General features: G+C 38.5%; 1 protein-coding gene across 1 annotated transcript in view; it reads left to right on the top strand.

Moving 5' to 3' along the window:
- The window catches only part of LOC149815245 (uncharacterized), a 59,049-nt gene extending 49,474 nt beyond the window's left edge, over positions 1-9,575 (top strand). Inside the window, exon 3 of the mRNA XM_089988526.1 lies at positions 8,664-9,575. Coding sequence (XP_089844652.1) covers positions 8,664-9,149 — 486 coding nt within the window. The 3' untranslated portion in view covers positions 9,150-9,575. The remainder of the gene's footprint in view (positions 1-8,663) is intronic.
- The last annotated feature ends 6,285 nt before the right edge of the window (positions 9,576-15,860 follow it).

The following is a 15,860-nucleotide window of genomic DNA, read 5'->3' as shown; positions in this document are numbered from 1 at the left end:
CGTTTGGGACATTGTAGTCGGGGTTTCGTTGAAAATCTTGTATCTGATGGTCTCCTTCCAGAGTCTAGTTTATGTTCATTTTTTGATAGTAATAATAAATGTTCTTCATGCAAACTCTGCAAAAGTCATGTTCTTCCTTTTCATATTATAAATAAAAGAGCTTCAAAGCCATTTGAGATTATTTGTTCCGATGTTTGGGGACCCGCACCTATTCCTTCTCTTTCTGGCAGTCGTTACTATGTTATCTTTATTGATTCTTATTCCCGTTATACTTGAATATATTTCTTAAAACACAAGCATGAAGTTTTTCAAATATTTCGGGAATTCCATTCGATGGTCAAAACAAAGTTTGCTTGTGATATTGTGCATTTACAATGTGATGGTGGAGGAGAGTATTCATCGAACGAGTTTATTGCCTTTCTTCGGGATAAAGGAATAAGTCGACAGGTTTCTTGCCCTCATACTCCTCAACAAAATGGGGTTGCGGAGAGGAAACACATGCATATTGTCAAGAGCGCGATGAGCATGTTACATGATAGCAATGTGCCCGTTAGTCTCTGGACAGAAGTTTTTCACACATCTGTTCATATCATAAATCGTCTTCCTATGACACTTTTGGATCGAAAATCTCCCTATTATACTTTATTCGGGCAACATCCCTCTTACGATGAGCTGCATGTTTTTGGTTGTGTATGTTATGTACATGTTGATTCATCTCTGCGAAATAAGTTTCAGGACAAGGCTGTCAAGTGCAGATTTGTTGGGTATGCAGATGAATACAAAGGTTATCGATGCTATGATCCTACTACAAAACGTATTAGGACCTCCAGAAATGTTGTTTTTGACGAACGAAATTTTCAGGTCAATGACTCTGCAGCGTTGCCATCTCGAGAATTAGAAGTATATGATCCATGGATGAACGCAGATCTTTTTGCTAATACAGGAGAAACATGTCAGACAAATTGTCCTTCCTTCGGCTTGAGTAGGGAGTTGAATGACTCACAGATGCATGTTGAATTATCTTCAGTTGAGTCTTCAGTTGAGCCACCCCCAGTAGAACGCTTCTCTGGGCAGATATACACTAGACGGGACAAAAATACAGAGCCGAGGAATGTGGAAAGCATCGCCAATGATTCGGCTCAAAGGCCGTCACACATTAAGCATCCTATTCAACGATGGGTGAGTTATGAGACCTTCTCCCTTGATTTCCAGTTGTTTATGTCTCAGCTCACAAAACAGGATAAACCCACTTGTTTTAATCAAGCTCTTCAATCCCGTCATTGGACTGAAGCTATGAATGAAGAAATGAAAGCTCTTCATGAATGCCAAACTTGGGAAATAGTCCCTCGGCCAGAAGGAAAGAATGTAGTTGACTCAAAATGGGTTTATAAAACAAAGTATAAGCCTGAAGGAAGCATTGACAGATATAAGGCACGACTTGTTTCTCGAGGATTCACACAACAATATGGTGAAGACTACGATGAAACTTTTAGTCCGATAGTCAAAATGGGTACTATTCGTGTTATCATATCCCTAGCAGTCGATCGAGGTTGGAGCCTTAGTAAGATGGATGTTAAAAATGCATTTTTGCATGGAACTTTAAAGGAAGAAGTGTATATGGAACAACCTCCTGGTTATGCCGAGAAGGATCCTACTGCCTGGGTGTGCAAACTAAGAAAATCTCTGTATGGGTTGAAACAGGCGTCCCGTTCCTGGTTTGAAAGTTTCTCTATGCAAATTCAGAGTTATGGTTTTAGAAGATGCTCTCTGGATCACTCACTCTTTATTTACCAAAAGGCAGACATTGTTATACTTCTTCTTATATATGTTGATGACATTGTGATCACTGGGAGTTCAGATAATCATGTGCAAGGCGTGAAGCAGATTTTAATGAAAACTTTCAAGATGAAAGATTTAGGGGAGTTAAGGTACTTTCTTGGTGTGGAAGTTGACCGACAACAAGACACATTGACACTCATGCAACAAAAATACACTCTTGACCTTCTGGAAAGAGCCGGGATGACGAATTGCAAACCAGTCAGTACTCCTAGTGTATTACATCAAAGGCTGAGCTCTGAAGATGGTCATCTTTATGTCAACCCTACAACGTATAGAAGTCTCATGGGGATGTTACAGTACTTGACCTTTACCAGACCTGATATAGTTTATGCTGTCAATCAGGTTTCCCAGTTTATGCATGCTCCAACAGAGGGTCATATGGAAGCTGTGAAGCGCATTCTACGTTATTTAAAAGGAACTATAGGAGACGGACTTGTTTATCGCAAGAATGATAATTTGCATAGAGGACATGAACTCATCACTTATACAGACGCAGATTGGGCAGGGGATCCAGATGAGAGACGATATGTCTCTGGATATTGTGTATATATTGGACACAATTTAGTGTCCTGGAGCAGCAGAAAACAAAAGGCAGTGGCACGATCGAGTACAGAGGCTGAATACAGATCGATGACTGCAGGCACGACAGAAGCCACATGGATTAGACACTTATTGAGTGATCTTGGGGAGACAATTATTCGATCTTTTCTTCTATGTGACAATCAAAGCGCAATAAACATTGTATGTAATCCTATCCAGTATAGCAGAACGAAGCACATTGAGATTGATCAACATTTCATACGGCAGAAAGTCGAGATGAAGGAGATAGAACTACGTCATGTTCGAACAGAAGATCAAGTGGCAGACCTGCTTACCAAGGGGTTAACAGGACGCCAATTTTGGCTATTGAAGAGCAAGTTGTACATGCTCCAAAATCACGTACAACTTGAGGGAGGGTGTTAAAATATAGCTTGCGTATGGATCTGGATCCAGATCCATACACATGGTATGTTAAATGAAACACATGCTGAATATAATCTCATTAATGGCATCCTTGTAATATCTCTGATATTACAAGCATCATTGTATACCTGTTTTATATATATAAAGGTTAGGGCTTGGAGGTCGAGCAACTGAGTGCTGCCCCAGCCGATTGTGTGTGTCTCTCTCTCTCTACTTTCCTGTGCAGGCTGAACTACAGATACGAAATCTCATAGATGATAGGAAAGAATATGAATGCTTTGAACCTCACCGAGGACATGGCATTGGATAGAAATGATTGGAGGAGAAGGATTCATGTGGAAGACCCAGAATGATTTTATTTTTTGGTTCATATCGCCGATCCCAATTGTTTTGGGATGAAGGCGTAGTTGTTGTTGTATTAAATAATAATATTATTATATATATATATATACTACAATTTACATTTTAACACTCCTTAAACTTACGGTACAATGAGTGAAAGTTTGTCTAAGAGGAAGTAAAATCTGGGAGCAATGAGAGGCTTGGTGAAGAAGTCTGCTAATTGATATTCTGATGTAACATATGACAGAACAATGATTCCATGTAAATATTCTTCTCTGACATAGTGACAGTCCATCTTAATGTGTTTGGTGCGCTCATGGAATGTCCGGTTACTCGCAATGTAGATCGCACTTTTGTTGTCACATCACATCTTTGAAGCTTTTGTTGCTTCAGCTTCCATATCTGCTAGCAATCATCTAAGCCAAACAACTTCCATAATGGTGGTTGTCATGGCTCTGTATTAAGCTTTGGTGGAGGAAAGAGAGACTTTCTGCTGCTTCTTGCACCTCCACAAAATTAAGGCTTCACCTAGAAACATACAAAAACCAGCAGTTGAGCACCTATTATTGGGATCACCTCTCCGGTCAACATCAGTATATGCAATTAAATTTAATGAAGATGAAGTAGGCAAGAAGAGTCATCGTGAAAAAGAGGATTTTAAGTATCTAATAATAAACAAAATTGCTCCCATATGCACAAAGGTTGGAGCATGCTGAAATTGACTGGCTGTATGAACAACATGAGTTATATCTGGCCTAGTAATGAAAAGATAAAAAAGAACTCCAATAAGTTGTCTGTAAGGAGTAGGATCATCAGGAAGTTCTCCATCATCAATTTTCATTTTAACATTGACAACTTCTGGAGTGTCTACTTTCTTATCATCTGTAATTCCAGACCTGGAAACGATATCAAGAGCAAATTTAGATTGAGATATTAAATACCCCCGAGGGGAATAAGCAACTTCAATGCCTAAAAAATATCTTAATAAACCTAAGTCAGTCATTTCAAAGTGAGTTTTAAGAAGAGATTTGATATTTGCAACTCTCTGTTTGTCGCCTCCGGTGATGATCATATCGTCCACATAGAGAAGAAGAATAATGATGCCTGCATCAGATTTCTTAACAAACAAAGCAGTGTCAGTTAAACAAGGTTGAAAACCAATATCAAGCATAACATGACTAAATCGGTCATACCAGGCTTTTGGAGTCTGTTTAAGACCATAAAGAGCTTTTTCTAGACGAAGAGCTTTACCCTTAGGGATACTAATACCAGGTGGGGCTTCCATGTATACTTCTTCAACGAGATTCCCATTCAGGAAAGCATTTTTGACATCTAATTGAAAGATAGGCCATGTTCTAATGGAGGCCAAGGCTATTAAAGTTCTAACAGTGGTCATACGGGCCACAGGAGCAAATGTTTCTTCATAATCGATGCCATACTCTTGGGCATATCCTTTTGCTACTAAACGGGCCTTATATCTTTCCAGGGTCCCATCACTTTTGGTTTTGACTTTGTATACCCACCTACAACCTATAGGTTTCTTACCCGGAGGAATATCTTGTATCGTCCAAGTATTGGCCTTTTCTAGTGCATCCAATTCTATTTTCATGGCTTCTATCCATTCTATATGATTTTTGGCTTGAGAATAGGATGATGGTTCAACATATGATTGTATTAATGCAACGACTGCCCTATATGTGGGTGAAAAAGATTCATAAGACACAAATTTTTTAGGAGGTCTAGAAATTCTAGACGTCCTTCTGGGTGAAACTTCGGAGTATTTTTCTAACGCACATGAAAAATTTTGCTCTCTACGTCTTGAATATTGTAGACTAACATCCCTATGGATTTGCTCTTTATTATCATCATTTTCAACAACAATAGGACTTTGATCATTGTCAATGTCATATTCAAAATCACATTCATTGGATTTTGAAGTTAGATCAATTAAAAACGAGTATTCAGTGACATCCTTGGATTTTTAAAATTCAAAGAAGCTTTCTTTTTTGAAGAAAGATATATTTTTTGACACATAATTTGTCATTTTGAAAATCGAAACACCTGTAGCCTTTTTTATTATCAGCATATCCTAAAAAGGCACGTGGGATTGCATGAGAAGAGAGTTTGTTATTTTTGTTGGTGAAAACAAAACATTTGCACCCAAAGACTCTTAATCCAGAATAATCTGGAGTTAAATTAACACGTTTTTCTATTGGAGTTATATTATTTAATGAGGAAGATGTCATCCTATTGATGAGGTAGGTGGCAGTTAGGACCGCCTCAACCCAAAAAAATTTTGGAACCTGATTTGCAATTAGCAAGGTCCTAGTAGTTTCTATAATGTGCCGATGTTTGTGTTCGGTTAGGCCATTCTGTTGTGGAGTGTGTGGCCATGATCTTTGATGCGTGATACCGTGAAAATTGAGTTAGTCTTTGAATTTTTTAGACATAAACTCTTCCCCTGAATTAGTGCGAAAAATGAAAATATCATTATGAAACTTATTTTTAACCATTTTATGAAATATTTGAAATATGTTTAAGAAAATAAATCCAAGTATGTCTAGAAAAGTCATCAACAAAAATGACATAATATACATATTCACCTTTGGAAATCCAAACATCCGAATGTATTAACTCAAGTGGTTGTAAAGAAACAAAAGTTCTACTAAGAAATGATAATCTTTTCATTTTGCCAAGAATGCAATATTTACAAGACAAAATTTTAGAATTACAAAATTTTCCCAAACTTGAAAAATATTGAATTTTAGACATACGAGGATGGCCAAGTCTTTTGTGCCATAAATCCAATTCTAATTTTTGAACATTATAACAAAATGCATTCTTGGGTAATTCTAAAAAGTCCATGTAATAGAGTCATCCTTCTCTATGGCCTTCCCTAATCAGCTTCCCTGACTGACGATCCTGTACCCAACAAGTATGAGAAGGGAAGAAGATATTACATCCATAGTCAGATATTTGCAAGACAGATAAGAGATTCAAATTAAGTTTACGGATATACCTAACTTTTGTGATATTTTTTTTTTTTGGATTTTTGAAAATTTTCAAAACATCTTATTCTTTTTATTTTAAAAGATGTGCCATCGGTTGTTAAAACCTTTGACACACTTGAGTTATTTTTAATACATTCGGATAGACTATTAACATTTGGGGTCACGTGAAAAGAAGCACCAGAATCTAAAAGCCAAGAAAAGTTACCTGGACCAGAAAAGATACAACAACCGCTCCAGTTGAGGATGATACTCCTTTGAGAAGAGGTTTAATGATTTTCATCAGTTGAGCCATAGATACATGTGCATCTTGATCTTTTGACTCGGATTCAAGAGATGTAATTCTTTTTTCTTTTCTTTTTAACTTTGGACATTAAGGCCTATAGTACTCCGGTTCAAGATAATGATGACAAATGACTTTTCTTTTATCAAAGTCACCGTTTTGCCTTCCAAAATTAAGCGGCTTGTAAGTGCGAGTATGATTCTCCGGTCTAGACACATCTAGAACTGAGTCGTCATCAACTTTTGGAATACTTTTTTTTAAGTATATTTTTCTCCATAGTGAGCTCTTCTATAGTATCAATAATAGAAGGAATTTTTCCACGATGTAAAAGGGCCGATTTGGTGGATTCAAACTCCGGCCTTAGACTATTCACGAATTGATAAAAATGTTCCATATCGAGTTGCTTTTGGTGAAGCTCGATATCTTTGGCACAATGACATTTGGGATCAAGAAGATCCAACTCTTTCTAAAGTTTGGACAACTCATTATAATATTTTTGAATAGATTTGTCTTTTTGAGTTATTGTCCGAACTTTGTCTTGTAAATTGCACACATGTGCTATATCTTTGAGAGAATACATGTTTTTAAGGTATTCTCAAGCTTATGGTCAAACTTAGCTAGACTAGATCGTTTTTTAATGTCTACGCTATTGATTAGACATGACATAATTTTTGCTTGCCCTATCCTCCACTCTTTCCATTTCTTTTCATAAGTGGCTAACACCTTACTTTTTTCTTCTTCTGTTAAAGGAATCTCTTTATCACCCTCTTTCTTGGTAAGAGATAGTTTAGGTTCCGAATCAGAACTATCTACTATACCTCATAAACCTTTTCCCCATATGTGGTGCTTCATAATCGAATCCTACATTACATAGTGAGTATCATTTAGCTTCATAGGTATGATGGTAATATTATCATTGTCATCCATCTTTTACAAAGGTAAGGGAGTAATAGATAGGAGGAGAGAAAGAAAGAAAAAAAGAGTAGACAAGGGAATAAGAGAGAGGATACAAAACCAATTTTTGTAGCACAGGTCCTCCATTCTTCAAACAAATCTTCTTGAGCCAAGAACATGGTGATGAAACACCTTTTGCAAATGTGTCACAAAAATCGAGGCAGAAGCACTTCAAGATCTAAGGTTTCCGTAGCTCTGATACCATGTCATGAAATGGTGGTCTTCCACAAATGCACGAACAACTCACAAACAAGTGTCTATTGGAGACACTACAAGCATGACCCTTGAAGGGGAAAGGGTATAAAAGGAAGAACACTTGAAAAATAAATAATATTTTATTTATGCACAAAATGCTTAAGAAGCATTGCTATTTTACATTGGAGGGGTTCACCCCTATATATACAAAATGGTGGAAGAGAGAGGAGAGCTCATTGTGAGCTCTCCAAAAGTCATTGGACTCTAGTCCAACGGCTCTTATTCTAGCCGTTGGACTAGAGTCCAACAACTATGGAACAGTCAAGTTCCAAGAGGAACTTGACTGGATGAAGTATCTAGTTCCTATTGAACTAGATGTTAAAAAGAGAATAAAATAAAAGATAAAAAATAATAAAAGGAATATATATAATAATAATATTAAATATTATTATTATATATATATGTACTACTGTTTACATTTTAACACAAGCCACTAATGGGCTTAACACAAGAAAAAAATTCTAAATTTATTAATCTCAAAAATGCTCAAGAGAAGCACTATACACCAAGGTTGTACGTATCATACGATACGTATCGTTACTATGAAGAAAATCAATACTACGCACTTGTATTGCACTATGAGTACGCATCGTACGATACAGGGTATATCGTACGATACAGGGTCGACACACTTAAAAAAGGCCGAATCGTAATTTTTCAGTTTTGGGTTTTAAAAATCTCTTTAGAGCCAACTCTCTCATTTGTGTAGAAGTCATTAGAGAGGTATCCACGCACCGTAGGACGTGAGAGTGATTTACAGGCCGATCCGGGCACAAGTAAGAGGGCTTTTGCGGTTTGTTCAAGTAAAAGCGCATTTTCTCCATTTTTCCACTCAAGAAAGTGGGTAAGGTAAAAAAACCCTATTCTTTGCTTCTTATTGAGCTTTTTGGGGGAAGGCAATGAATTGCGCTTTTTTAGTGAAAGGCTTCAAACTGCGTTTATAGGTAAAAGGAATATCTAACTACTCACATACATCCGTTCAGTATATGTTCTTATCATTACTATTTCATTTCTTGTAGAATGAGCTTGATTGTGGTGGAGAAGAAACATCATCTCCAGGATCTCAAATGTATCACCAGAATTCTCAGCCCCAGATGTTCTATTCGAATTCAAGTTCCATAGTGTACCCTGGTGCAACAGGGCAGACTCTGGCTCAGAGTGCACGGCCTACTCATTCTGATCAGCACAAGAATTCTATTTTTTCAAATGCTTTGTCAAGTCCAGTAAGGAGAAGCCTTCAGCCATTCCATTTAGCTCAGGCAGGGTACTTCTCTAGCAGTGTAACTGGAAATGGAGGACGGAGGGCTGGCTCTTCAGACACAGATCAGCATGATGCTTTTAATGGACTCCATGGTTTATCACAAAATCATGATATTAGTAGTGGAGTTCATTCTATTCAGGTCTGCCAATCCCATCCCCATCAAAACAGGGAGGCCCATTCTGTTAACTCAAGTGATTCATCAATGGACATTCATGAGGAAAGCCCTGTGCATGACTCCTACTAATAAACAAATTTCAAGAATCTATGTGAAAGTCTTGCTCTTGAATCGGTGCATCTGTATGGAAAGTTATGTTCTTCTGAATTTCATTGAAGCTATAACTCAACTGGCAGCGGGTTAGAGAATTTGTTCCAGCTGCATACTGAAGAAGCTTACAGAGTTGAAAAAAGAAAGGTGCATCACATTGAAATACTTCTGCTTGGTGTCTACCAACATATCCTGTAGAGGCCTTCTGCAGTTCCTTGGTTTGATATGTGTTTTGGATTGTTCAAGTGGCTACATTGTCGGACTGCTTGTTGGTTGTCCTTTTTGTGTTCAGACTTCAACTGTTTACTTTGTTTTCTACCTGGAATATGTGCTTCTAAGCTTTGTTTGAATAGTGAGATAATTCACATTATATAGTATATGTTTATAATGATAAAAGACTTCTGCTTATAGTTTGACATGATGCTTATCACAAATTTCTTTTTAGAATCTTTGATGAGACTATGCTTGTATTTGATTGCATGATATTGTGTGTGTTCTGTTTAAAGTTCAAATCACAACCGTTTTTGTGAGAATCCTTAAGCAAGGGCTTGGGGCTGCATTATCTTTGTTGGGCAGTTGAGAGTTTTATGCTTTAATGTTCTAGTTGTAGTTGGAAAACTTGGTTATGACTTTGACATGTGGTATTGGGTTGATCCGCATGCTTATTGATTTGGTGCTTATTGCTACTTTCTTGGGCTTATATGGTGATCCCAGTTGAGCTGTATTGCCTTGAAAGTGTTGTTTTTCATAAACATGGTCTCTCAAGCCATATATCGATGCATTATCTTCGTTTCTCTTTTCCTCTCTACATGCATACCAGTGACCAACAGAAGCTATTTGTTCATGTCACTCTTGCCTTATGAATGTTAGGCAGGGAAGTCCAGCAAGATGAATTGGATGATTCAGTCTAACTTTGGTTTTTCAAATAATGAGTTTTTCATGCCTTTTAATCACTTAGCTGTGAGTTGGGCCATCTCTCCAAAGTAAATGGTCTTTTATTGTGTGATGAGATTCATTCTCTCATTTGCATGAGATTCCAAATGACTTGTTTGGTTAGCTGTGCAAGAGATTCCAAATTACATGAGATGCAACCAAACATTCCTTAAGATTCTACAGCATTTGCCTCATAAGAAGATATGACTTGGCTGTGTGCTAACTCACGACTCATGCTAATTACCTGTGAGTGGTAATCTTCTAGGAGGTAATCCTGTAGGTTCTTGAAAGACCTCTTGGAATTCCTCTAATACCATTGCCATATCCGGATATATATGTTCTTGAACTTCTACTTGGTCTAATTTTTGAACCAAGCATAGGGCGGCACAGTGAGTTGTCTTAAAGAGTTTTACTTCTTTTTCATCCGCCTCCTTAGAGTTGTATGTTTTCAAAGTAACCCATGTATCCCCTTCTTTGTATGCCATTTCTATCGTGTCAAAGTCCCATGACACTTTACCAAGCCCTTTCAACCAAGACATTCCGAGTACCACATCCACTCCCTTAATTGAAAGAAGATGACATTTTGATTTGGCCAAGCAGTCTAGTTCTTAGGACAGTCCTAAAGAGAGCCCATGCTTCTGTGGAGAGAGAGAGAGAGAGAGAGAGAGAGAGAGAGAGAGAGAGAGAGAGAGAGAGAGAGAGAGAGAGAGAGAGAGAGATGTGCATGCTACAGCGCTTGCTTTTGTCAAGCTGCAAGGATGTCACTAAGTGGGTGCTTGGGTTAAACCAGTAATCCAGGAAAATAGGATAAATTGTCCCATTCCCTTGTGCTCCTTTATCCCAGTTTCGTGGATAAATGTGGATGTCCTAACACTGCATTAAGGATCTCTTGGGACACGATCTTTTGTTGTAGCTGCTTAAGTCAATGAATGATTCACTCGTTCTGCTCATTGGAATCCTATGTGGCAGTGACACGCCATTTAGAGGGTGTGTCATGGATAATAACACGACCAAGACATGTACAGACATTATTTTAATGCCTTTTAATGATATTTGAATAAAATCACATTTGTATCTATTAAGACATCAACAAATTAGTTTTTATTAATTAAACATTTAAAAAAAAATGTTCAAAAAATGTTTCAAACTCATGTTGTGTCGTGCTGTGTCTTTGTGACTAGGGATGGCAGTGGGGCGGGGCGGGGCGGGGGACAAGGTTTCCACCCCTGCCCCGCCTCAAAATTTTATCCTCCACCCCCGCCCCGCCTCCGCGGCGGGGATGGATTTTATCCTCCACCCCCGCCTCCATCCCCGTTTCATACCCTTCATCCCCGGTCCAAACGGGGATGAGGCGGGGATATTGCGGGGAAAAGTGGTCGGGGCGGGGATTAGGCGGGGATCGTGGCGGGGACGGGGCGGGGCGGGGAAAAGTGCACGTCCACCCCCGCCCCGCCTCCGCGCCGGGGACGGATTTTATCCTCCACCCCTGCCTCCATCCCCGTTTCATACCCTTCATCCCTGGTCCAAACGGGGCGAGGCAGGGCCCCGCTTTCCCCCGGTCCACTGCCATCCCTATTTGTGACAGTGGGATTCCATGTCTTAATGCAAATGATGGTGCAAATCCATGGATTAGGCATTTTAAGTCTTAATTTGAAGAATCGCATGAGTTCAATTTGTTTTTTTTTTTGTTGTTGTTTACACGGAGAAACAATCCACAGGAACAAAGACCTAGCCGTGCCAGCTCTGCCTGCCATAGTTAAGGTAAATGTCCTGGCAGCGTAAAACTCGGTGGGTTTACCCCTTGCCACCAGGGCGTCACCATGCTTCAGCTTGCACAAGAAGTGACACCCATGAGATTTGAACCTAGACCACCTGCCTAGTGGCCTAGGCCCCATCCCACTATGCCAAACCTCTTAGGGGCTCCAGGAGTCCGATTACAATGACGAGGAACCCTCGCTGAGCACCGGGTCACTTAATGGGCCTGTCCCCATGCGGGGACATGACCATCCTTGCCTTACGTGCTCCACTTAGGGTTGCACAAATGGGTCAGGTCGTCACCCAATTCCAACCAGACCAAACATAAAATAACCAGATTTAATTAAAAAATTTATTTTGTTTGAAAAAATAGCTAGAACCTGGAGTCTGTAGTTCCAGGTCCAGTCAGATCTGGGTCGGAACTGGACAAATAAATAATTAAAGCCAGATCCGACTCGACCTGACCCAATTCAAATGGAGCGACTTTTGAGCTCTGATTGGTACAAGGCTGCCACCGGTCTTTCAGGAAGCGACTTTCACATTGCGGATGTAGTGTCATAAGAATTGGATCCAGACTCAAATCCGGAACTCTGTGTGAGTTCCTAATCAGATCCAGGTTCGGAACAGGACCCATCATTGTAAAAATCAGAATCAAGACTGATTTTGCCTATTCTGACCCAGATCCGACCTGTTTCCAGCCCTACCAGCCGCGATAAAGCTACGGATATGCCCGCGTGCTACTGGGGTTTGAACCAGCATAGCCACTTAATGCCTCACGCATACCCTGCTGGCATGCAGGCAAATGCAAGATTGGTGTTAAAACAACAAGGAACTTTGTATTTAATGTAACCTCTAGAGTCTTGGAGGATCGTCCAGCGAGGAGGGAGTGAGAGAGAGAGAGAGAGACAGACAGAGAGCGCAAGAGAGGAGGGATATGTGGGAAACGGCCTGCAGTCAATGGAGATTTGTCTTTCAGATCATCCCTTCTCTAAGCCGGGCAGGGGGATTTATACTCCACCCTTGGGTATCAGTCTTCCTGCCCATGAATGCCCCACAATCAATTCCATGCAACCTGATATCCACATACAACAAAAACAACAACTACGCCTTCATCCCAAAACAATTGGGGTCGGCCATATGAACCAAAAAAGAAAATCATTCTGGGTCTTCCACATGAATCCTTCTCCTCCAATCATTTCTATCCAATGCCATGTCCTGGCAAAGCATTCATATCCTTTCCTATCATCTCTATCCAAGTCTTCTTAGGCCTATACCCCAACCTGATATCTACATATTAAAACAAAAAAAAAACATTTTGATTCCAAAAAACTGTTTCTCAAATATTTTGAATCTGTTTTGGATATTCCCAGTTAAGAGTAACCCAATGTTGTCAGTATCGATATCGGCACTGAACCGTTGGACTGCCGATACCAATACTCAGCTGAATCGTTCTGTATCTGCCCAAAAATAATAAAAATTTATTACATGTCAATCATTACATGACACATGTTAAAACCATTAAAACAATATTTAAATTTTTTTTGATATTTTTTACATTTATTAAAATTAGCCATATTGGCCCTGCAACGTATCTAAATTCTATTGATACGATGCGTATCTGTCGATACGCACCGATACTGGTAACATTGGCAGAGATATTAACGTATGAGTCCATGCATGAGGGGGGCGCATGGCCACCCAAATATGACCAACATAAGCTCTATCAAAGTTTAGAGGTCTCTTGAGAAAAAAAGGCCGAAACAGAAAGAAGGGTCTTGTTTTTCTTAGGGATGTAAACGGTTCAGATTCAGATCGGATAACCAAATCTGAATTCATTTATTAAGACTCTATGGCCGAGGTCAGATCCAGGTTAGGTATAGAATACTGACATAATCTAAATCCAAATACATGTAAATGTCATATCCAATTAGCTATTTAAGCTAGCTTTTCCCATCCTAATCCGACTCGAATCATAATATGCAAAGTCCTATTAGGGTCAGATTCAGTAACACAGATCCGAACCGAACCCGATCCCTTTACATCTCTAGATTGCATGGAAGCCTGCAACAAAGTGTAATCTGATAATTGGAGGAACAAGGAGAAGGGGGATTACTAATAAAGGCTTAAGGAAAAAAAAAGTGACAGCTAAATGGACGAAAAATATAGAAACTAAGTTTAGCTTTAGCAATGGATGAAGAGAAATTATATAGTTGGTAATGGCTTTATAGCATTGATGGTAATGATATGGAGTAAGGATCTATCAGATAACCTAGTCAACAAGAGCAAACCTACTTATAAACTTATAATAATATGGGACATCTTTGTTGAAGGCAGCTGGGATCATTCACTTCCAAAAGATTATATGATAATCTTTTGACTTCAATAATGACTGCCAAATATAGAATGATCAAGTTGCACATTCTTTTGTTTCAAACCATATGAATGCTACTTTAACTTCATATATGCTTGAATATTGTACTTGCATACTTCAAATCACTTCGCCAAAAGGTGTCTTTGATCATTTGTGAAAAACTCAATAGGCCAGACAAAACTATAAGATAAGCACCAGCTCATCAAATGAATCGATAATTCTAAATGATAATCCTTCGGGATAAAATCTTGGAGTTACCAAAGTTATCCTGATCAGCTCCTCAGATTGTGCTGGTCGATCCCTCTAATGTAGCTATTGTCTTAACTAACTCCTCAAAAGTAACTATTAGTTATCGTGCAAGTAGGAAACACATTTAACATTTTCCTAGTTTGTAGCATCAACTAATGTATTCTCTTGAGCCTTGTACATTGGATAACATTTGATTATCATGTTATTAATCAACGATTCCTGCACTCACAAAAAAAATACGTGAGAGAGCAAGTGAGTTTTCTCTTTTGCTGTCATTCTCTCATGGTATCAAAGCACGAAGCTCCTTTGAGCGTTTCAATAGCTTCCAGTATAGATGAAACCCAATGGAATGCTGTCACAAGTCTCATATCAATCAAGTTGAACTGAAAAAACTACCTTCTCTAGAGATCTCAACTAGAATCATGAAACCACTCGAGTTCATCCTCTCACATAAGGCGGATCACATCTATGTTGTTAGATGTGAGAAAAATCATAAAAAAATATAATTTTTAAAAGGGCCTAACGGGGCAGAACGAGAAAAAGAGCAGCACCAGCGCATTACTATATATATAGTCACTACAATATGAGAACTGCAACTTTCAAGGTTTTTTTGTTCTTCTCTTAAATATAATATTGTACCAATGTAATCTTATATGTTTGGTTTTATAAGGACTAGCTCTTGAATCATCCGATTATGATGCATAAATGAGATTTTTTTAAGGTTTTAAAATCAATGGTTCATAATCTTTTTAAATATTCAAGCATTCAAAAATCATATTTTTTCATTGAAAACACACGATCCAAGAGTTGATTCCAAGCAAATTTACTATGCCACATGGTTGGATTTGCAAAAAAAAATTGAAAATGCTCATATTTCAGTGTCTCTCTCTCTCTCTCTCTCTATATATATATATATATATATATATATATATATATATATATATATATATATATATATATATATATGTGTGTGTGTGTGTGTGTGTGTGTGTGTCCGGTATTTGTTTAAGGTGTGACTTGGCTTGTCAACTGTATGAATGGATTACAAAAGAATTAGCTTCTTGGTTCATTTGCCAGCTCTAATGTGTCTAATCCAGGACTACAAGAAAAAAAAATAGAAAATTTACTGAGAATATGAAAAAGCATCAACCAAAAATAAGAGATTCCAATTGTTGGGACTAGGTTTCATGTTGTCAATTTTTTTAATTGTAATGAGGTGCTTAGTCATTCTCTTCAAATTTCTATTACTATAATTTTCTTTCTTTTTTATGACAGGGAATTCTCGCCGAATGAAGGGAAAACCCCAAGTAGGACCCCACAACCACCCTGCCTTACGTGGTTTGATCCCGGGTCTTCAGCTCAACACCTTCACAATGCCCCTG

Source organism: Nuphar pumila, chromosome 15 (genome assembly GCF_984573655.1).
Source record: "Nuphar pumila chromosome 15, dmNupPumi1.hap1.1, whole genome shotgun sequence".
In the NCBI taxonomy this organism is placed as follows: domain Eukaryota; kingdom Viridiplantae; phylum Streptophyta; class Magnoliopsida; order Nymphaeales; family Nymphaeaceae; genus Nuphar; species Nuphar pumila.
This window is presented reverse-complemented; position numbering and strand designations above follow the sequence as displayed.